Source organism: Macaca mulatta, chromosome 1 (assembly GCF_049350105.2).
Source record: "Macaca mulatta isolate MMU2019108-1 chromosome 1, T2T-MMU8v2.0, whole genome shotgun sequence".
Classification (NCBI taxonomy): Eukaryota; Metazoa; Chordata; class Mammalia; order Primates; family Cercopithecidae; genus Macaca; species Macaca mulatta.
Window position 1 is genome coordinate 106,570,125 of NC_133406.1, and position 22,769 is coordinate 106,592,893.

The 22,769-nt window shown below is 41.1% G+C and overlaps 1 protein-coding gene across 9 annotated transcripts in view; it reads left to right on the forward strand.

Moving 5' to 3' along the window:
* Positions 1-22,769, forward strand: part of COPA (COPI coat complex subunit alpha) — a 53,492-nt gene that overhangs the window by 24,723 nt on the left and 6,000 nt on the right. For 7 of the 9 annotated variants that reach the window (XR_013396051.1, XR_013396053.1, XR_013396048.1 and 4 more), the window contains exons 9-23: positions 3,634-3,769; positions 4,289-4,371; positions 5,447-5,597; positions 6,894-6,960; positions 8,280-8,355; positions 10,196-10,278; positions 10,949-11,088; positions 11,662-11,747; positions 11,864-12,002; positions 18,875-19,037; positions 19,146-19,292; positions 20,382-20,571; positions 20,697-20,792; positions 21,970-22,058; positions 22,260-22,383. Coding sequence is in view for 2 of the 9 variants with exons in the window: in XM_015113474.3 (XP_014968960.1) it covers positions 3,634-3,769; positions 4,289-4,371; positions 5,447-5,597; positions 6,894-6,960; positions 8,280-8,355; positions 10,196-10,278; positions 10,949-11,088; positions 11,662-11,747; positions 11,864-12,002; positions 18,875-19,037; positions 19,146-19,292; positions 20,382-20,571; positions 20,697-20,792; positions 21,970-22,058; positions 22,260-22,383 (1,770 nt within the window). In the remaining 7 variants the exon portion in view is untranslated. Of the gene's footprint in view, positions 1-3,633; positions 3,770-4,288; positions 4,372-5,446; positions 5,598-6,893; positions 6,961-8,279; positions 8,356-10,195; positions 10,279-10,948; positions 11,089-11,661; positions 11,748-11,836; positions 12,003-18,874; positions 19,038-19,145; positions 19,293-20,381; positions 20,572-20,696; positions 20,793-21,969; positions 22,059-22,259; positions 22,384-22,769 lie in introns of all 9 variants that reach the window. The other 2 variants (XR_013396047.1, XM_015113467.3) reach the window with 1 other exon arrangement.

Consider the following 22,769-nt stretch of genomic DNA (forward strand, 5'->3'; position numbering starts at 1 on the left):
TATTACTGCTGTTTCTTGCTTATTTTCTGTTTTTTTTTTTTTTTTTTTAAGGCTTCTTTCTTCCTTTTCTTACTGTCTTTTGTGGTTAAGTGATTTTCTTTAGTAATATGTCTTAATTTGATGCTTTTTATTTTTAGTGAGTATATTATAGGTTTTTGTGCTGTAATTACCATGAGAGTCACAAAAAAAAAATCTTATAGATAGAATAAGGTATTTTAAAGAGATGACAGCTTATCTTATATCACAAGAACAAAAACAAAGGCAAAAACACACTCAGGAATTATACATTTAACTCCATTTCTGCTCCTGCGTTTTTTACTATCTCTTAACATGTTGCTATAGCTATTATTGATTTTGATAGATTTGTCTTTTGGGCTTCTTAGTAAAGTTATAAGTGGATTGCACACCACCATTATAGTAATATAGTATTCTGGGTTTGTCTGTGAACTTAATTTTACATCTTGAGTTTTATATCTTGAAAAGTTTTCTTTTTGCACGTTAGTGTTTTTTTCTTTCAGATCGAAGAACTACTTTTAATACTTACTGTAAAGATGAGTCTGGTGGTGGTAAATTCTCTCACCTTTTGTTTGTCTGGGAAAGACTATCCTTCATATTTGGAAAATAAAATAATCTTGCTGGGTACAGTATTCTTAGATGTCGGATTTTTTCTTTGAACACTTTGAAAATATCATTCCTCTTTCTCGGCCTATATGGTTTGCATTGGAACATCTATTGTCAGACAAATTGGAGCTCCTTTATGTGTTCTTTGCTTCTTTTCTCTTGCTTATTTTTATTTTAGGATCCTTTCTTTGTCCTTGACTTTTGAGAGTTTGACTTTTATATGCCTTAGGGTAGTCTTATTTAGATTGGACCTGTTTGGTGTTCTCAGGCCTTCCTGTACCTGGATATTTCTTTCTTCTCAAGTTTTGGAAAATTTTCTGTGATTATTTTTTAAAATAAGCTTTCTACCCTTGCTCTTGCTTAGCTCCCTCTTGAAAACCAATCATTCTTTTTGTTTTTTGAGACAGAGTTTCTCTCTTGTTGGCCAGGCTGGAGTGCAATGGTGCGATCTCGGCTCACCACAACCTCCGCCTCCTGGGTTCAAGTGATTCTTCTGCCTAAGCCTCCTGAGTAGCTGGGATTATAGGCATGCGCCACCACACCCAGCTAATTTTGTATTTTTAGCAGAGATGGAGTTTCTCCATGTTGGTCAGGCTGGTTGCAAACTGCTGACCTCAGGTGATCTGCCCACCTCAGCCTCCCAAAGTGCCGTGATTACAGGCATGAGCCACCACGCCAGCCAATCATTCTTAAATTTGGTCTTTTGAGGCAATTTTCTGTTTCTTGTAGTCTTGTAGGTGGTCTCTGTTCCTTTTCATTCTTCTTTTTTTTTTTCTCCACTGACTTCTTTTTTTTTTTCTTTTTTTGAGACAGAGTCTTTCTCTGTCGCTCAGGCTGGAGTGCAATGGTGCAATCTCAGCTCACTGCAACCTCTACCTCCTGGGCTCAAGCGATTCTCCTGCCTCAGCCTCCCAAGTAGCTGGTATTACAGGCATCCACCACCATGCCTAGCTAATTTTAGTATTTTTAGTAGAACCAGGGTTTCACCATGTTGGCCAGGCTGGTCTCGAACTCCTGACCTTGTGATCCACCCACCTCAGCCTCCCAAAGTGCTGGGATTACAAGTGTAAGCCACTACCACTGGCCTAACTATGTGTTTTTCAAATAGCCGGTCTTCAAGCTCACTGATTTTTTTCCTCCACTTGGTCCCATCTGCTATTCAGAGTCTCTAATGAGCTCTTCATTTCAGCAAATGTGTTTCTGTTTCAAGATTTCTGTTTGATTTATTTTCATTGTTTCAATCTCTTTGTTAAACTTCTCTGGTAAATTTCTGAATTGTTTTTCAGCCATCTCTTGGAGATAACAGGGTTTCCTTTAAACTACTGGTTTGAATTCTTTGTCAGAGATCAGAAATTTCTGTCATTTTAGGGTCAATCATTGTATTTTTGCTTTATCCTTGTGGGAAGGTTATGGTTCCGTGTTTGCTATTGTTACTTTTGGGTATACACCTATGTCTTTGTGTTGAAAGATTAGTTACTTATTCCAGTTTTCTCTGTTTGGCTTGCTTTAGTTTTTATTGAACATATTTGCTTAGCAAATCTTTACTGCTCGGTCACTTCCTCCTTTTTGACTTTAGGTGACACCTTAAGCCCAGGTTCACCTTGGCTTTAGTAAATGACCCGAGCATTGTCTGTCCTGAATGGGGAGGTCCCAAAGGGATTATCCCATCTGTGTGTCAGGCCTGGCTAGAGGTTCGTGTATGGGGGGACCTGTGGAACATACTTCCTGCAACGCAGTGCTACTTGGCATCTCCTTTGGCCAAGTAACAGAGCAAGTTTTTGGGGCTGGGTATGATAGTCCTGCCTCCCTTTTCTCTCTGCCTGTCCTCAGGGATATTTCGTCTCTCAGGCAGTCGTGATGCCTCCCATGGGTTAAGTCAAGGTTAGATGTCCTGCCGGGGCACCCGGGAAGATGGGGAAGATAGTTGACCACCTCAGTCTTACTTTTTGCGCTGTAGAAACCATGAGTTGGGGGGAGGGGCATTGCAGATGTGGAAATCAGATTCTCTTACCATCTGCTCAGAGTTTTTTCATCTTTCTATGGCCCCGGGAACTGTCTCATTGTCATATTTGAGGTCTGGGTTGTTGCTGATGAAAATCTCAGCCCTGTATATTTGTTTTGGGTTTTCTGTGGAGGGGAGTGAAGCCAACTTGTTTCTATACCACCGTTTTGCAACTGAAAGTATTCCTTCTTTCCCTTTTTTCCTGTGATGGTACCCTTGTTTTGAGGAGTATGAACATAGAATTCATCCATTCATTTGACAAATATTTATTGAGTACCTCCTTTGTACTAGACTTTGTTTAAGGCTCTGGAGATACAGTGGTGGCTGAAACAGATAAGGCCCCTGTCTTAAGGAGCTCATATTTGTTCTAAAATGGCAGCTCCTGAAGTGGCAGGTCCCTGAAAAAAAATAAAAAATAAAAATAAAAAGGGCAACTAGGACAAATCGTTATCAGGACAGATAAAACAGGATAAAGGGATGGCGAATGATGAAAAAGAGGTGTTTGTTTTTTTGAGACAGGGTCTTGCTCTGTTGCCCTGGAGTTCAGTGGCGCATTCATGGCTTACTGCAGTCTTGACCTCCTGGGCTCGGGCGATCCTCCCCCTCAGCCTCCTGAGTAGCTGGGACTACAAATGTGTGCCACAACACCCAGCTAATTTTTGTATTTTTTGTAGAGGTGGGGTTTTGCCATGTTGCCCAGGCTGATCTCGAACTCCTAGGCTCAAGTGATCCCCCTACTTTAGCCTCCCAAAGTTCTGGGATTACAGGTGTGAGCCACTATGTACGGCCAAGGGAAGATGTGTTATAATCAATAAGAGGGTCAGAATGAAAGAACCAAGAAATGTAAAGATTAAGAGGCTTAAATGAAGGAGATTGCCATATTAGAAAGAAGTTGGAAATTTAGCATTCTATAATAGTACTTAGTTCTTGATTAAAAGGATGTCATATCTCCAAATCCTACAGTTATAGTAGTAGGGAATTGTGATGACCTAATTCTTTTTGTCCTTCAGAATCAAAGGCATGGGAGGTTGATACCTGCCGGGGCCATTATAACAATGTATCTTGTGCCGTCTTCCACCCTCGCCAAGAGTTGATCCTCAGCAATTCTGAGGACAAGAGTATTCGAGTCTGGGATATGTCTAAGCGGTAAGTTAGTCATCAATGTTGTGTGAACTTTCTCTTACTCTCTCTTTTAAAACTAGATTGGAATACTTCTTTATGTCTCTCATCATCTTCAGCATGTAGACAAATCAAATCATATATTATGAAAATTTGAAGAGACCTAGAGATCAGTCAACATTTACAAATTTTCCATCAAATAGAAATCTCCACGTTTATTATTTTTTGCCTCTAAATGTAAACATTTTTTCTTCTTCCCCCTTTCTCCAGTTCTGTAGCTAGACAAGTAAGAAATGCGGAATGAAAGCCATAAAATTATGCTGAAAAGGGGAGATCTATATATCATGATAATGTGGTCAGTTTTGAAGTCTCCTCTTTTTGTTATTTGGTAGAACTTATCACGACTACTGTTACTTAGGATATGCAGTTTACTCTCCCTGATTTACATTTTAATCAGCTTGCTGGCTTACCATTTAATATTCTTGTGTAGGATGGGCTGAAGATTCCTAGGAAATTAATATTTTTCTTTTTGTGTACCTTTTCTAGGACTGGGGTTCAGACTTTCCGCAGAGACCATGATCGTTTCTGGGTCTTAGCTGCTCACCCTAACCTTAACCTCTTTGCAGCAGGTAAGGGCCGTTTTCTCTCTTTTTTCTTTGTTTTATATAAGACTTGAAAGTGATTATTAGCTTTGTCTCTAGTAAATATATAGTAGGATGACAAGAAGAAGAAGGACTCTCAGCCACTTAGTTGAAGCTTTCCTCCTTTTTTTCCTCCACTTTATATGTACATAAAATGATGTGTGGTGAAAAATGCTTTGAAGAAAAATTAAAGTTAAGGGAGATAGAGATGGATAAGTATGGGGACTACTGCTTTATATTGGGTGTTCAGAAAAGTAAAAGGGTATGAGGCAATGGGAACAGGAAATGCAGAGACTGTGTTGTGAGAGGTGCTTAGTGTGTCACCATCACATGCTAAGGAACACCAAAGAAGCCAGCCAGTTGGAGCACAGTGAGTAAGGGACTAAGTAATAGTGTGAGGCCAGATCGTGTATTGCCTTCTATGCCATGGTTAGAACTTAATATTTTATTCTGAATAAATGGAAAGCCATTGGAAGGTTTTGGGCAGGAAAGTGACATGATCTGGTTTATTATATTTGGAGAGCAAACAGTAGGAGAACAAAAGTGTAAGGGTTCTCTAAGGGACGATGATGCTAGTAGGGAAAGAGCAAAACATTTTAAAAAACAGAATAATAAAGGGTTTTTAAACTAACATTCATTTTTTCAGTAAATACTTTTTATACTCTTTTTATATGCTAGAGACTGAGGAAGGACAGAAATTATAATTTCTGCCTTCAGGGAATTCATGTTATAATGTGGATGATAGACCTAAATGATTACAGTGCAGGATGATAAGTACTGTAATGGAGGTTTGTACAAAGCATTAGGGGAACACAGAAAAGGGCAGTGTGAATAGTGGCACTAAGTATGGCAGTGTGAATAGTATTAGAAAAGGATTCACAGAGAATTATTTAAATAAAGATTCCAAGAACTGTGAGAATTTAGGCAAGTAAAAGATGTATTCAGGTGTCTTGTCTTTTATTAATAGCATACAGATATAATCTTCATCCTTATGTATCTCCAATTTCCAGGTTTTTTTCTTGCCTACAGCTTAATTCTTTCTCCTCTTCTCCCTGTCCCCCAGGCCATGATGGTGGTATGATTGTGTTTAAGCTGGAACGGGAACGGCCAGCCTATGCTGTTCACGGCAATATGCTACACTATGTCAAGGACCGATTCTTACGTCAGCTGGATTTCAACAGCTCCAAAGATGTAGCTGTGATGCAGTTGCGGAGGTAAATCGGACTTGTTTCTTTCCTCCCAACCCTCTCATCTGTCACCCTGATACAACTCCCACAAACAAGACTCTTCTTTTATTTATTTATTTACTTTTATTTATTTATTTATTTATTTTAATTTTTTTGGAGATGGAGTCTCATTCTGTCACCCAGGCTGGAGTGCAGTGACACGACCTCAGCTCACTGCAACCTCCACCTCCTGGGTTCAAGCAATTCTTCTGCCTCAGCCTCCCAAGTAGCTGGGATTACAGGCATGTGCCACCACACCTGACTAATTTTGTATTTTTAGTAGAGATGGGTTTTCACCATGTTGGTCAGGCTGGTCTCAAACTCTTGACCTTGTGATCTGCCCACCTCGGCCTCCCAAAGTGCTGGGATTGCAGGCGTGAGCCACCGCACCCGACCAAGACTCTTCTTTTAAATGACATTTTGGATCTCGTATTCTGTCACAGATGGAATCCCCATTAGATGAGCCTGCTCAGTGTAAACCCAATGAGTGAGGGAGGCAAGGAAGTGGTCATGAGTAGAATGAGAGTTCCCTTCTTGAGAATGCTAGTGACCATGTGGATGGAAAATCATTCTGCCACAATTTGCTGGGTCTCTTGCAAGCTAGAGGAAGTTTCTTGATAGAGAATGGCCCAAACTGATAACAGAACTTTTTGCCTTTATTTGGCATTTCTTGTCTTTAACTGTCCATTGCCTTCCCTCAAAAAGCACACCAGAAAAAGCTCTGAACCAGAATATATGTCCCTGGAAACTCTTAATTCTGAAGATATGATAACCTCTGGAATGCCTGGCAAAAGGAACTGTCCTTTTGAAAAGCCAGCTGCATCAGCATGCTGAAACATTAATGGTGGCAAACTTTGGCATGAGGGTTTGATAACCGCCCTCTAGCATCACTACAATAAAAAAATGGGTTTATGTGAACATTCCAAGGGACAGGAGAAACCAGCCAGAGACAAATCACATTATGTTACTGTGTGGTGTCCACTGCATTTATGTGTAGGAATTTCAGTCCCACTCACTACAGTGAGTGCTAACCCTACCTACCTTCTATTGAATAATTTGACTTCTACTATGGCTTACTTTTTAAAACTGTTTGTTCAAAGCTGAGCTAAGGAAGTTGCCAAGCCTTAAAGGAAGAGAATACAATATTCATTTTACTCCTGATTATAAAAGTGATGAGTATGTAGTGTAAAGATTGGATAAGTAGGAGGTGTGGGGGTGATTCCTTTCTTCCTTCTATTCTTATGTGTCTTCCCTGTTTTTTCCTTTTTCTATATATATCTCTAGTGGTTCCAAGTTTCCAGTATTCAATATGTCATACAATCCAGCAGAAAATGCAGTCTTGCTTTGTACGGTAAGTAACCTGTGGAGCCCTCCTAGGTTCTCCCCATTTTCCATAGGTCTCTTTCTTATGCCCTCAGGGAATCTCTAATGGCTTCTTAAAAACTATTTAATGGTCACTTTGTGAGAGCTGACACAGTGATCACTCAGAGACTCAAATCAGGTAGGTTTCAGTTGTCGTAAACATATTGAGCATTTGTGAACTGCCTGTCTTTCATAAAGCTGAACTTAATGGAGCATCAGGATGAATGACCCAGATCACTAAAAATAATTTGAGAGAATGTTTAGGCTATATATATCCTATGGAAAGAAAATGTTTACCTTGATCCCTTCCTTTGGGTGAAAATAGAAGAACTATGATTTTGAGAGGGAGTTCATGTCAGTGGGGTTGGCTTCAGAGTCATCAAAGAGTCCTCTCTGTTTCTTGCAACAGAATTTGAAAAAAAAAAAAAAAATGACATTCTAATTTTAGTGCCCTGGTGGCCAAGTTAAAAGGAATGAAGTTATATGTCTTTCCTCATATAACTATATTGTCTAATCTTTTCTTCTTTAATATCTAGCAGTCCCATATTCTGACAGTTTTCTTTCATGTTTTTTCTTTTCTTTTTTTTTTTTTTTTTTTGAGACGGAGTCTCGCTCTGTCACCCAGGCTGGAGTACAGTGGCCAGATCTCAGCTCACTGCAAGCTCCACCTCCCGGGTTTACGCCATTCTCCTGCCTCAGCCTCCCAAGTAGCTGGGACTACAAGCGCCCGCCACCACGCCTGGCTAATTTTTTGTATTTTTAGTAGAGACGGGGTTTCACCGTGTTAGCCCGGATGGTCTTTGATCTCCTGACCTCGTGATCCGCCCGTCTCGGCCTCCCAAAGTGCTGGCATTACAGGCTTGAGCCACCGCGCCCGGCCTGTTTTTTCTTCTCTTCTTTTTCCAATAAACATTTGCATTCCTATAATGTCTTTTCTTTGATGTCTTTTTTTTTCTTTCCAGTGGTTGAGTACTCCGTTGATGAGTCCTCAGGGTGGGGTACCAGAATATCAGGGTCCTAGTCTGCTAATTTGTGGAATAGAGAGCAGTTCTTACTTTCATTCAGATAATATCTGCATCTTTGGAAGATAAAGAAAATAAAGTGGCATCAGTGCCGAGTTGTTTGGCAAAGAGCCCTATAATTCATAGATGTAGAAACAGTCAAATGCCCTCTGGGTGAAGGGTAAGAAAAGTATGGTTTCAGATTGATGTCTGTGCAATTGAACTGTTTTCTCTGTCAGAGTAAACTGGAAAACTGTTATCTTGGGTGCTTCTCACTAACATTTTAATTTCCCCTTTTCTTCTACAGAGAGCTAGCAATTTAGAGAATAGTACCTATGACCTGTACACCATCCCTAAAGATGCTGACTCCCAGAATCCTGATGGTAGGTGTTCTTTTTGTCTAACCCACTCTGCTTCCAGCTCTCCTCACCCGCATGATAACTCCTCTTCAAGTTTTTCACATTCTATCCGCAAGCCATGGCCACATCACTCATGTCTGTTGGCAGGTGCTGCTGACAGTTGCATCAGTGGCGACCATGGTGTGAAATATTCATGTTCCTCCTCCATTTTATTACCCCAGCTAGATATATATATTTTATAATTTGGTTATTAGAAACTCTCCATTTTCTCTTTCAGCACAGCATGTTATCCTAGTTTATTGTCAGTTGATACGACTTTCACCCTGGTAGTTTCATTTATTTAAAAATGTGGTTCCAATCTTACAATGCCTCATCCTGGGACTAGGGATTTATACTCTCCCATCCACATCCAGATTCGATTTGCTTCCTTTTGTGTGTCAAAAAGATGAGGCTGCTAACAGCCCCACACCCCACCTGGGATCCCAGGATCCAGCTGAGACTCCTGCCTACCTCTTCCATCACCACCATCCCTTGTTGACGTCCTTGTGATTAGAACTTGCTGACAAAACATTCTCAGAATGGATTTGACTATTGCCTATGGTCCTTTCAGTGCACTTCCTCCAGCGGGTTTATAGCTAGTACCAGATCAGAGATTTATTCTGCAGATCCCCACTCTTACTGGCATACTTTCATGATATTTTAGACCCCATCAACAGTTTCCTGAGAAATAATTTACTAGCTGGGTGCCACTGGGTTATTATTGTTGCTAATCTATCTCCTCTCTTTTAAATGTGTTCATAGTGAGAGAAAGAAAATGTATTTGTATTTGGTATCCATAAGTCAAATTCTCCCTTATAAATTAGTTAAGCCATTTCTGACTAAATCTTATGGTTTGGTACCTCCCAACTCAGCCCTTTGCTTTTTTTTTTTTTCCCCCATCTGTGTTTACAATTAATAGAATTTAAAATATTTTGTTTTGTTTTGTTACCACTTTTATATTCTGTACTTCATTTTTTGAGGGAGATAATAATAAAGGGGCAGCCCAATGGTGGGCAACAGTGATAGGCTTGAATAATGCAGATTCCTGGCCCCTGGAAAATGGGAGTGTTAGTTTTGATAATAATTAGTTTCATAAATTGCCTGCCCTCCAGATGCCAGGGGCAAGACTGGCCAACATGTTCTCTCCAGTTTTCTGCTGGTCTAATAGGTAAAAGAGTATTTTGATGCACCCTTCTGTTTATCCTTCTACAAGTTTCCCAGAGAATGGAGTGTCCATTTCAAAATTCTAATAAGCCACTGAACTGAGAAACATTTTTTAACTCTCGTCAAGTTGATAAGAATGGTCAGTTGACATTTACAGAGCAACAGCTTGGTTCTAAATACCACCCAGCACCAAGCTCTCCTGTCAAGATTTAGTTGGGAGTGCTCTGCCCCACCCTGCCCTACTAGGAAGTCAGCATTTGCATGTTAAAAGCAGCAGAGCAGCTGCATCCTGGGGAGGGGGTCCTATGACACAGGCTTGCTTTGCTGCAGCTTGGCCAGGGAGGCCCTGCTCGTTAGCTTGATGGAGTGTGCTGTCTCCCAAGATGGGCGGCCCTTCTGCCAGTACATGATGTTGGCTGAAATGCAACCACTTGGCCTAGAGAAAAGAGCCTTGGCAGGGGTGGTGGTTGGTGTTTGGAGGGGACTGGTGGGGAAAAGTCACTCAATAATAGCCCCAGGTTATGGCTGAATTAGTTAGGAAGCAGCTCAACTGGCAAAGCCAAGATGGCATCCAGCAAGACTGGCAGCTCCATGGCACCCGACTATGTCACCTGCCAGTGACTCACCACATGCTCCCACCCTTTGGTTTTGTTCTTCTCAGCGCCTGAAGGGAAACGATCCTCAGGCCTAACAGCCGTTTGGGTCGCTCGAAATCGGTTTGCTGTCCTAGATCGGATGCATTCGGTGAGTTAAGACTAAAAGCGGAAACTAATTTGGGGAGTGTGGTGGCAGCGGCCTGTGTATTGCAAAATAAAGACCATTGTTTTTTCTATTCTCCCCCGAGCAGCCGTGATTCTCGTGTATTGGCTATACCTCTGTCTCTAGCCCTACACTAAACCCTCTTGGGGGAAAGGCATTAAAACTGATTTGATTGGGTAGATGATTGCTGTGGCTCTGGGTTTAAGAACCAAGCTAAAGTCACTGTTGACTACAGGAGCCCAAAATGCATCAAATCTGAAGTGAATGGGCTGGATGAGGAAATTTCCCTCCTTGTTCTGCTGTCTCCATTGTTATTTGAAATGTAATAGGTCCAGCACAAGATAAAGCACTCTGAAGAAAATATTTAACAAAATTTAAGCCCCAGAAACACTGTTTTCTCTCTGTTGTTCATTGAGGAATTCAGACTTTAGTTGGGACTTCTCAGAATGTTTTAGTTGGAGGAGAAAAAATATGTATTAAAGACCTTAGAGAAGATCTTGGTTGGCGTGGTCTGTCTGCAGTGGTCATTGACATGGACAGGACAAAAAATACTTGTTAATTGACGCCGAGGAACAATTGCTGAGAGACATCATCAGTTGCCATCATCATCTATACACACTTCTTCTCTTAACCCCATCTTTAATACTTATTGCAGCTTCTGATCAAGAATCTGAAGAATGAGATCACCAAAAAGGTACAGGTGCCCAATTGTGATGAGATCTTCTATGCTGGCACAGGCAATCTCCTGCTTCGAGATGCGGACTCTATCACACTCTTTGACGTACAGCAGAAGCGGTAACATATCAGGTGCCCCTAAGCAAACAGCCATGTAGTTGGGGAGAGTGGACATCTTTAGTGGGAACCTTTTTCCCCAAGTGAGTTTGTCTTGTTGCTTGGCCACTTCTTGTGCTCCAAGACTCTTTGTAGTAACTTTTCCTTTCTGTGATCACTCTCCATCCTGCACATCCACACTAGCATTACAGCGAGAGTCTTGGTTATTTATCTGGTTTTACAGTACTTACCTGAACAAAGCGTGTTCTCAGGGCTTAGAATGAGAGAGACACAGATTAATAACATAGTTCCTATATTTAAAGGAGCTTACAGTCCAGTGGTGAAAATAGACATACACAGATTCCCTAACAATACAAGGAAATGAGGGAGAGGGGGTTGAGGAGGGGGAAAGTGCACAGTGTGAGCCAAAATGTTTAAGTCACTGAGCTACTATGTAGAAATTACATTATTTTGTGTAATTAGTATTGCATTAAGAAATTGGGGTTTACATTAATTAGAGGGTGCAGTTGATGTAGATCATAACCTGAGATAAGGGAAATAGATCCATTCATGTTTGCACATCTCTGTCTATCTCAGGACTCTGGCATCTGTGAAGATTTCTAAAGTGAAATATGTTATCTGGTCAGCAGACATGTCACATGTAGCACTACTAGCCAAACACGGTGAGTCTTCATTATATCCACCCTGATTTAGAGACCAGTCCCTCCCACCCCCATTCCTGCCAGTCTACGGCACTTACCCTATCCAACAGAACACTCATGCCCTTTGCCTCTTACAGCCATTGTGATCTGTAACCGCAAACTGGATGCTTTATGTAACATTCATGAGAACATTCGTGTCAAGAGTGGGGCCTGGGATGAGAGTGGGGTATTTATCTATACCACAAGCAACCACATCAAATATGCTGTCACCACTGGGTAAGTTAATTATCTGGGATACAGAATGGGAGAAGGCAGCTTCCTGAAATCACTGTCCTGTCTTGAGATGTAACTGAAGCCCTCAGTGAACTTCCTTCATGGAAAAGTCTTACCTGCCATATATGTGCAAAGGGCATCAGAACATTCTTTTTTCAACTTTTTAAAAATTGAGAACTCTAAAACAAATGTAGACGATTACATAAAAAAATATATAGAATAACAAGTTATGTAGTGAACATCAACATAACTACCACCCAAGTCAAAAAACAGAACAGTGCTGGCACCCCAGAAGCCCTTTGCCATGTGGTCACAACCCACCCTGTTTCCACCAAAAATAACATTCTAGTTTTTACAGTTAATTTCTTCCTTGCTTTTCTTTATAATTTTACTGCCCTGTGTTTCTTGGTATGATTTAGTTTTGCCTGGTTTTGCCTTCCTATAAATGAAACCATACTGAATATATTTTTTCATATTTTGCTCAATATTTTGTAAGATTCATCCATCTTGTAGCTCCAATGTAATTATTTTCATTTTTGTATAATTATATGATTATACCACAGTTTGTCAGTTCTACTCTTTTAAGGAATATTTGAGTGAATTCTAGTTTTTGGCTTGTGTGAACAATGCTTAACATTCTTTTACCTGTTTTCTGGTGTACTTGTACATACATTTCTCTAGAGTGTATCCTCGGAGTAGAATTGCTGGGCCATAGAGTATGCATATCTTCACATTTATTAGGCAATGTGAAACTGCTTTTCTTTTTTTTTCTGAAGTGGAATCTCGCCCAGGCTGGAGTGCAGTAGTGTGATCTCGGCTCACTGCAACCTCCGCCTCCTGGATTCAAGTGATTCTCCTACCTCAGCCTCCCGAGTAGCTGGGATTATAGGCACGCACCACCACGCCCAGCTAATTTTTGTATTTTCAGTAGCGATGGGGTTTCACCATGTTGACCAGGCTGGTCTTGAACTCTTGACCCTGTGATCTGCCCGCCTTGGCCTCCCAAAGTGCTGGGATTACAGGTTTGAGCCACCGCACCCAGCTGTGAGCCACCGTGCCCAGCTGTGAAACTGCTTTTCAAAGTGGCTGTACCAATTTGCATGCCCCCCAGCTTGGTATAAAAATTTCCTTTTGGGCCGGGCGCGGTGGCTCACTCCTGTGTCCCAGCACTTTGGGAGGCTGAGGCGGGCGGATCACCAGAGGTCAGGAGTTCAAGACCAGCCCGACCAACATGGAGAAACCCTGTCTCTACTAAAAATACAAAAAAATTAGCTGGGCGTGGTGGTGGGTGCCTGTAATCCCAGCTACTCCAGATGCTGAGGCAGGAGAATCACTTGAACCCAGGAGGCAAAGGTTGCAGTGAGCCATGATCGTGCCCTTGCACTCCAGCCTGGGCAACAAGAGCGAAACTCTGTCTCAAAAGAAAGAAAGAAAAAATTTCCTTTCTTGCCTTCTTGACCAACACTTGGTTTGGTGAGACTTATTTTTGTCCATCTGATGGATGTGTAATGGTATCTCCTTGTAATTTTGTTTTGCTGTTCTCTGTTTCCTAATGAGATTGAGCACCTTTTCATCTGGCCATCCAGTAGGATTTCCTCATATGAATTCTGTTCAAATCTTTAATCTGTCTTACATTATCTTTCTTTTTTGAATGTCTGTCCTTTGTCAGGGCTACATGTTGCAAATACCAGTATCTCCCCTTTTGTAGCATGTCTTCTGATTTTCCTTATGGTATCCTTTAATGAACAGACAGTCTTAAAACGTAGTTAAGTTTATGAATCTTTATTTTTTATGGATATTAGGTTTCATCCTATTTTAAAGATCTTTATTGACTCCCAAATCATAAAACTGTTCTTCTGTATTCTTTTGTAAAAGCATTGTAACTTTGCTTTTTATATCTAGGTCTATAATCTACCTGACATTGATTGTTATGTATGCTGTGAGGTATAGAAAGCTTAATCCCACTTTTTCCATAAGGACACTCAATTTCTCAGCAGCATTATTGAAAAGACCACTCTTTCTCCATTGTTCTGCAGTCTCATCTTTGTCATACATAAATCATGTTTTCAAAAATGCAAGGATCTGTGGTCTATCTCTGCTCTAATTCCACACTGTCTTAAATAATGTGGCTTTATGATAAATCTTCACATCTGGTACAACACTTACTCTGATCCTATTTTGTTTATTTTTTAAAAGTTGTTAGGGTATTTTCAAGGAAATTATGCCTTTGCACATAAGTTTTGTTGTCGTTGTTGTTGTTGTTGTTTTGAGATGGAGTCTCGCTCTGTTGCCCAGGCTGGAGTACAGTGGCGTAATCTTGGCTCACTGCACCCTCTGCCTCCCAGGTTCAAGTGATTCTCCTACCTCCCCAGATTCTCCTGCCTTATATGCGCATGCCACCACACCCTGCTAATATTTGTATTTTGAGTAGAGATGGGGTTTCACCATATTGGCCAGGCTGGTCTCAAACTCCTGACCTCAAGCCATCCTCCCACATTGGCTTACCAAAGTGCTGGGATTACAGGCGTCAGCCACCAGGCTCAGCCCTTCACATAAGTTTTTAAAGTAACTTGTGAAATTCTTGGCCGGGCACCGTGGCTCAAGCCTGTACTCCCAGCACTTTGGGAGGCCGAGGTGGGCGGATCACGAGGTGAGGAGATCAAGACCATCCTGGCTAACACGGTGAAACCCCGTCTCTACTAAAAATACAGAAAATTAGCTGGGCGTGGTGGCAGGCGCCTGTAGTCCCAGCTACTCGGGAGGCTGAGGCAGGAGAATGGCGTGAACCTGGGAGGCTGAGGTTGCAGTGAGCTGAGATCACGCCACTGCACTCCAGCCTGGGTGACAGAACAAGACTCCGTCTCAAAAAAAAAAAAAAAAAAGTAACGTGAAATTCCACACAAAAACATTTGTCATTTTGTTTGGAATTGCATTGAATCTCTATATCAGTTGGGGGATAACCACCATCTTTACAGTCCTTACAGTGTTGAATTTCCTAATCTGTGAACTTGGTATAGCAGCTCTTCATTCATTTAGGTCTTCTGAAACATCCTTCAATAAAGTTTTATAGTTTTCTCTATAGAGATCTTGCATTTCTTTGGTTAGATTTATTAGACACTTGACGGTTTTAAAATTCTGTTTGTAAATGGATATCTATTTAAAATTTTAATTTTCTAATTTTGTTGATATTTAGAAATATAGTTAATTCAATTTAAATACAATAAAATCAATTTAAAATTGATTTTATTGCCGGGCGCGGTGGCTCACGCCTGTAATCCCAGCACTTTGGGAGGCCGAGGCGGGCGGATCACAAGGTCAGGAGATCGAGACCATGGTGAAACCCCGTCTCTACTAAAAATAGAAAAAAATTAGCCGGGCGCAGTGGCGGGCGCCTGTAGTCCCAGCTACTCGGGAGGCTGAGGCAGGAGAATGGCGTGAACCCGGGAGGCGGAGCTTGCAGTGAGCCGAGATTGCGCCACTGCACTCCAGCCTGGGCGACAGAGCAAGACTCCGTCTCAAAAAAAAAAAAAAAAAAAAAATTGATTTTATTTTAAGGAATCTTGCTAGACTCTTATCAATTCTAGGATTTATATTTCCTTTACAAATAATCATAGTATCTGTGGGTAATGACAATTTAGTTTCTCTTTCAAGTACTTATATATTACTATATTTTTCTTGTCTTACTGCACTGACTAGGATCTCCAGCAATGTTGAGTTAACATAATGACAGCAAACATTCTTGTCTTATTCCTAACTTAAAGGGCGAACTTTCAGTGTCTTAGAATTATGTGAGCTTACAGTAGATTTTTTAAATGTATATCCCTTTTCTGTGAAGGAATTTTGCTATTTCTTTTTGCTAAGAGTTTTTTTTTTTTTTTTTTTTTTTACCTTCAATGAATGTTGAATTTATTTATTTATATATATTTATTAATTTAATGTAATTTAACTATTTATTTTTGGCAGAGAGTCTCACTCTGTTGCCCATTGTGTAGTGGCATAATCTTGGCTCACTGCAACCTCTGCCTCCTGGGCTCAAGTTATCCTCCCAGCTCAGCCTCCCAAGTAGCTGGGACTACAGGCATATGCCACCATGCCCAGCTCATTTTTGTATTTTTTGTAGTGATGGGGTTTCATCGTGTTGCTCAGTCTGGTCTTGAACTCCTGGGCTCAAGCAGTCGGCCTACCATGGCCTCCCAGAGTGCTGAGATTACAGGCATAGCCACCATGCCTGGTCCAAATGTTAAATTTTATTAGATAACTTTTCTGCATATACAGGTTGAGTATCTCTTACCTGACATGCTTGAAACCAGAAGTATTTTATATTTCCGATTTTTTTCTGATTTTGGAGTATTTGCGTTGCTGATTGAACATCCCACATCCAAAAATCTGAAGTCCAAACTGCTCCAATGAACATTTCCTTTGAGTGTCATTTCAGTGCTCACTTTTGGATTTTGGAGCATTTCAGATTTCCTGTTTGGGATGCTCAGTCTGCATTGAGGTAGTCATACAATTTTCCTCCTTTCATTGATTAATGTAGTGAATTAAATTGATTTTTTTTTTATTTTTTATTTTTTATTTTTTTTTGAGACAGAGTCTCACTCCAGGCTAGAGTGCAATGGCATGATCTCAGCTTACTGCAACCTCCACCTCCCGGGTTCAAGCAATTCTTGTGTGTCAGTCTCCCAGGTAGCTGGGATTATAGGCGTGAGCAATTACGCCTGGCTAATTTTGAATTTTTAATAGAGACGAGGTTTTGCCATGTTGGTCAGGTTGGTCTTGAGCTCCTGACCTCAGGTGATCCGCCTGCCTCAGCCTCCCAAAGTGCCGGGATTACAGGCATGAGCCACTGTGCCCAGCTGATTTTTTTTATGTTAAATCAACATTATATTCCTGATATAAACCTAACTTGGTCTTGATATTTTTACCCTTTTCAAATATTGCTAGCTTTAGGTTGCTAATATTTTGCTGATGTTTTCACATATTTATAAGTGAGATTACCTGTAATTTTCCCTTTTCTTTCTGTCTTTGTTAGGTTTTAGTATCAAGGTTGTGTGAATTTCATAAAGTAAGCAAATAATGTGTCTTTTTCTGTTCCCTCAATGAGTTTGCATAAGATTGGAATTAATTCGTCCTTGAATATTGATTAGAATTTGCCCTTGAAGTCATATGGACATAGGACTTTCTCTATGGGAGGATTTTAAAAATTTGATTCAGTTTATTTAGCTATTACAGGACTATAGGTGTTTTCTATTTATTTTTGAGTCAGCTTTGGCAAATGTTATTTTTTAGGAGTTTGATCCTTCGATCTGCCTATCTATCTATCCATCCATCCATCCATCCATCCATCCATCCATCTATCTATCTATCTATCTATCTATCTATTTTGAGTTGGAGTCTTACTTTGTTACCCAGGCTGGAGTGCAGTGGTGCGACCTCGGCTCACTTCAACCTCCGTCTCCTGGGTTCAAGTGATTCTTCTGACTCCGTTTCCTGAGTAACTGGGATTACGGACAAGCACCACCACGCCTGGCTAATTTTTGTATGTTTAGTAGAGACGGGGTTTCACCATGTTGGCCAGGCCAACATGGTGAAACTAAAAATTATTGGGTTCTACATGTATATATTAGGAGAAACTAAAAATTAGCAAGCACTCATCTCAAAAATGTTACTGTTCTTTTTAAACCAAAGAAAGTACTTAGAAGAAAATAATAAAGCCAATAGTAGAAATTAAATAGAAAACAAAAATACAATAGAGAAGTTCAATAAAGGCAAAACTTGAATAAAATTGATAAGCCTCTCATGAGGGTAATTCAGAGAAAAGAAAATAGTATGAATGAAAAAGGGGATATCACTACAGATCTTGCAGAATAAAGATGTAACTTTTTAAGAGAATCAAACTGGCCAGGCACAGTGGCTCACATCTGTAATCCCAGCACTTTGGGAGGCCAAGGCAGGTGGATCATCAGGTCAGGAGATCAAGACCATCCTGGCTAAGTGGTGAAACCCCGTCTCTACTAAAAATACAAAAAATTAGCCGGCGTGGTGGTGGGCGCCTGGAGTCCCAGCTACTCGGGAGGCTGAGGCAGGAGAATGGCGTGACAGGAGGCAGAGCTTGCAGTGAGCCGAGATCGCGCCACTGCACTCCAGCCTGGGCGACAGAGCAAGACTCCATCTCAAAAATATATATATACTTTCTGTTTTTTATTATTTCTTTGTCAGAACTCTTCACATATACCTCTCTTCTACTTTCAATTATAGCTTATAAAGGAGTTATCTGTCCATAATCACCTACTGATTATATATAAGAACTTAAGATTTAACTGTTAGGTCTGATTCCTATAGCCATGTCTGTTACTCATCTTCTAGGATAATAGTATATAAAGAAAAATCGGCCGGGCGCGGTGGCTCACGCCTGTAATCCCAGCACTTTGGGAGGCCGAGGCGGGCGGATCACAAGGTCAGGAGATCGAGACCACTGTGAAACCCCGTCTCTACTAAAAATACAAAAAATTAGCCGGGCGCGGTTGTGGGCGCCTGTAGTCCCAGCTACTCGGGAGGCTGAGGCAGGAGAATGGCGTGAACCCGGAAGGTGGAGCTTGCAGTGAGCCGAGATCGCGCCACTGCACTCCAGCCTGGGCGACAGAGCGAGACTCCGTCTCAAAAAAAAAAAGAAAAATCATGCCATCTACCCCATCATAGAAAGAATACGATAAATTTGGCATTTAGTTCTGCTCTTTTTTGAATCTCTTCCCATCTATATCATTGTTCAAATGGCACTTGACAAAAGACCGTTTCCTAGGTGTGTTCCATTTCTTCACAGGATGGATTTTCCCTCTCACTTACTGAAAGTTGTGCCATTTACCCTCTGTTCTTAGGGACCACGGGATCATTCGAACTCTGGATTTACCCATCTATGTTACACGGGTGAAGGGCAACAATGTATACTGCCTAGACAGGGAGTGTCGTCCCCGGGTACTCACCATTGATCCCACTGAGTTCAAATTCAAGCTGGCCCTGATCAACAGAAAATATGATGAGGTACGAAGTGAGGATGCAAACTAGAGTATTAAGAGAGGCAGCACTCTTTTTTTTTTCTTTCCTGTGAGTGATGTCTACTTCTTGCCCAACCCTACCCCAAATGTCTAGGTACTGCACATGGTGAGGAATGCCAAACTAGTAGGCCAGTCTATTATTGCTTATCTCCAGAAGAAGGGCTATCCTGAAGTGGCACTGCATTTTGTCAAGGATGAGAAAACTCGCTTTAGTCTGGCACTGGAGTGTGGAAACATTGAGGTGAGAGGAATATGGTCATCAGCCCCATATTATCTTAGAGGTGAGAGGGTTAGAGTGGCATTGGGAGGGCATTATTCTGGGCTTGCTTCTTTAGCCAGAATAATGAAATTTGGGATTTTTTTAGTTGTTACATTGAGCCATCTTCCTGTTGCTCTTTGCCCATCTCTACCTTTACCTGCCTCTGCTTCTCCCACAGCATTTCTATTTTCGTCAACCTCAATTAGTGTGAATTTAGTAACTTCTAGGATAAAAGCAAGATGGTATGGAATTTGAAAATCTTATTATTTCCTTGACACTTAATCTTGCTGACTGGCTACTTAGATGAAAGAGTACCTATTAAGCACTGAGGCCTAGAATGTATAGGCATTGCTTTCTAAGGTGAAAAGGGCTTAGGAAAACGTTTTCCAGTTCTGAACTTCTTCCTAGTATTATTTCCTCTGTCTTTGCTAAAGCCCCTGTGGATCTTCATACCTGGCAGTTAGGAAGTAAGGTAGCTAAGCAAGAACTGGCTCTGTGGAATCAGCAACTGCTGGGTGGTTTTGTTGTAGAAGTAAATTTCTGAGGAGGAGGATAAATGTGATGTGATTATTTCTATCCCTGTATCTAAAGGGGTTCTATGTGTTCACTGAATTTTTTTTTCTTTTGTTTTTTTTGAAACAGGAGTCTCACTCTTATTGCCCAGGCTGGAGTGCAATGGCGCGATCTTGGCTCACTGCAGCCTCCGCCTCCTGGGTCCAAGCGATTCTCCTGCCTCAGCCTCCCGAGTAGCTGGGACTACAGGCGCGCACCATGATGCCCAGCCAAATTTTTTGTATTTTTAGTAGAGACAGGGTTTCACCATGTTGGCCAGGATGGTCTTGAGCTCTTGACCTCATGATCCGCCTGCCTTGGCCTCCCAAAGTGCTGGGATTACAGACACGAGCCACTGCGCCTGGCCAATTTTCAATGGAATTAGACTAAAAGCTAGGAGTAATTGAAAGTATAAGAAATTCTTTGGGAAATTTATATAGAGTCAGATGCTTTGCAGAGTCCCTGGTTTTGAGTCACATTGTCCTTCAACCTGTTAACACAACCCTGGGGATTCTTTAGATTGCTCTGGAAGCAGCCAAAGCACTGGATGACAAGAACTGCTGGGAAAAGCTGGGAGAAGTGGCCCTGCTACAGGGAAACCACCAGATTGTGGAAATGTGCTATCAGCGTACCAAAAACTTTGACAAACTTTCCTTCCTGTATCTTATCACTGGCAATTTAGAAAAACTTCGCAAGATGATGAAGATTGGTGAGGCCCTCAAACTAAGGATGCTTCGGAAGAGGGGTTCTTGGGGGAAGGAGGAAGGTGAATAAAGGAGAAAGGGAACTTAAAAGAAAAGACCTAACTTGATGTCTCTTACTTACTTGGTGCAGCTGAGATCAGAAAGGACATGAGTGGCCACTATCAGAATGCCCTATACCTGGGTGATGTGTCAGAGCGTGTGCGGATCCTAAAGAACTGTGGGCAGAGTAAGTATCTGGGACTTGCCAGCTTTTTCAGGGTCTGAGGAAGTATTTTTCTGTTCTTGTTGAGTTAATTTGTGTACAGCGGTGAGGGATTTCTCTTTATTGTGCATTTTTTTAGGAGAGACAACATGTTCCTCCTGTGCTTAGAAGATTTTCTTCAAAGCCAAAGCGAGGTGCAGCCGGAATATTCAGTCCAGCCAAACACCCTTAGGAAAATAGTTATTCATGAGGAAGATAGGAGATTTTAAAAGGCCTAGAGCAGACACCCTAGTAAATGCACATGGTTGGATGCCATTAGAATTTTATTCTTTATTTTCAGTTTGGAGGTTTCACTCATTTATTCATATATATAGTCAAGGGATATTTTTGAGAACCCACTATATACCAAGCATTGTATTAGCATTTGAGATGTATTAGGGAACAAACAAGGTGAAAGATGAAGTTTGGACCAAGGTGCTCTTAGTGGAGGGGTGAGCACTGGTCAGATTCAGGATATATTTTGAAGGTAGAAACAACATGATTTGTTGCAGTAACTAGATTTGAGATGTAACAGAGACGAGTCAGGGATATCCAAGGTTCTCAGCACTGATGGATAGGTCTCAAAGATAAGCAGCTAGTTAGTTCTCTGTTGCTGTGTAACAAATTACCCCCCAATTTAGTAGTTTAAAACAACAAACATTTATTATTTCACAATTTGTGGCATGGCTTAGCAGGGTCTCTCGTGAGGCTACAGTCAAAGTGTTGGCCAGGACTGCAGGTATCTGAAGACTCACCAGGGAGAGAATCTACTTCTGCACTCACTTAATGGCTGTTGACAGCCCCCATGTCCTTGCTCCCTGTTGTCTAAGAAACGTCAGTTTCTTTTCGTGTTGCCCTTTCCAAAGAAGTTTGTAACGTGGTAGCTAGTTTCCCTTACAGCAAGTGAGCAAAAGAGGGCACCCCAAGATAGACGCCACAATCTTTGTAACCAGATCTAGGAAGTAACATCCCATCACATCTGCCATGTTCTATCCATTAGAAGCTAGTTAATAAATCCAGCCCACACTTAAGAGGTGGGTATTATGCAACAACTTGAATACCAGGAGTCAGTGATCACTGTGGGGACCATCTCAGAGGCTGCTTACCCCAGCAACATGCATTTGGAAATGTACCTATACCACAAAGTCTGTTTTCTCTACAGAGTCCCTGGCCTATCTCACAGCTGCTACCCATGGCTTAGATGAAGAAGCTGAGAGCCTAAAGGAAACATTTGACCCAGAGAAGGAGACAGTGAGTCTTTATTTACATGATTGTCTCTTATTACAGGAGTAACTCTAAGATCTTAGAACAGTTTAAAATTATGAATATCACTCTCCCACCTGGTTATCAGGAGAGGCAGAGAAACAAATGACATCAAAGGAGGCTCCATAACTTTCCTTACGTGACTTCCAAGTGCTGTTTGTTTTTAGCCTCTTTTCTTCTACTATTCAGATCCCAGACATTGACCCTAATGCCAAGTTGCTCCAGCCACCTGCACCTATCATGCCATTGGATACCAATTGGCCTTTATTGACCGTATCCAAAGGATTTTTTGAAGGCACCATTGCCAGCAAAGGTAAGTACCTACTTCTCCCATACCACTTTTGTTGTTTGTTTTGTGAAGAACTGTCCTAGAGAATACCATTAGCATTTGGTTTAATCTGTCCTTTTTTTCTGCATGAAGCCTAATGGAGTATTGAAATGCCAGTCATTTATGGTGCGGTCATAAAAACTTAAAATAGCATTTTCAGGTCATTAAAGAAAATTTGGAAAATAGGGAGAAAAACAAGGGATCCCTCTACTACCATCAATAACTTCAGTTAATATTTTGGTATATTTTCTTAAGTTTTACTATATATGTAGTCACGTTCTTTGCTCAGTATTTTATCATTCATGACACAATCTTAAAGGTACTAATTCAACTACCTGTAATTCCGGTATGTGGGTATAGGCAGATGTGTG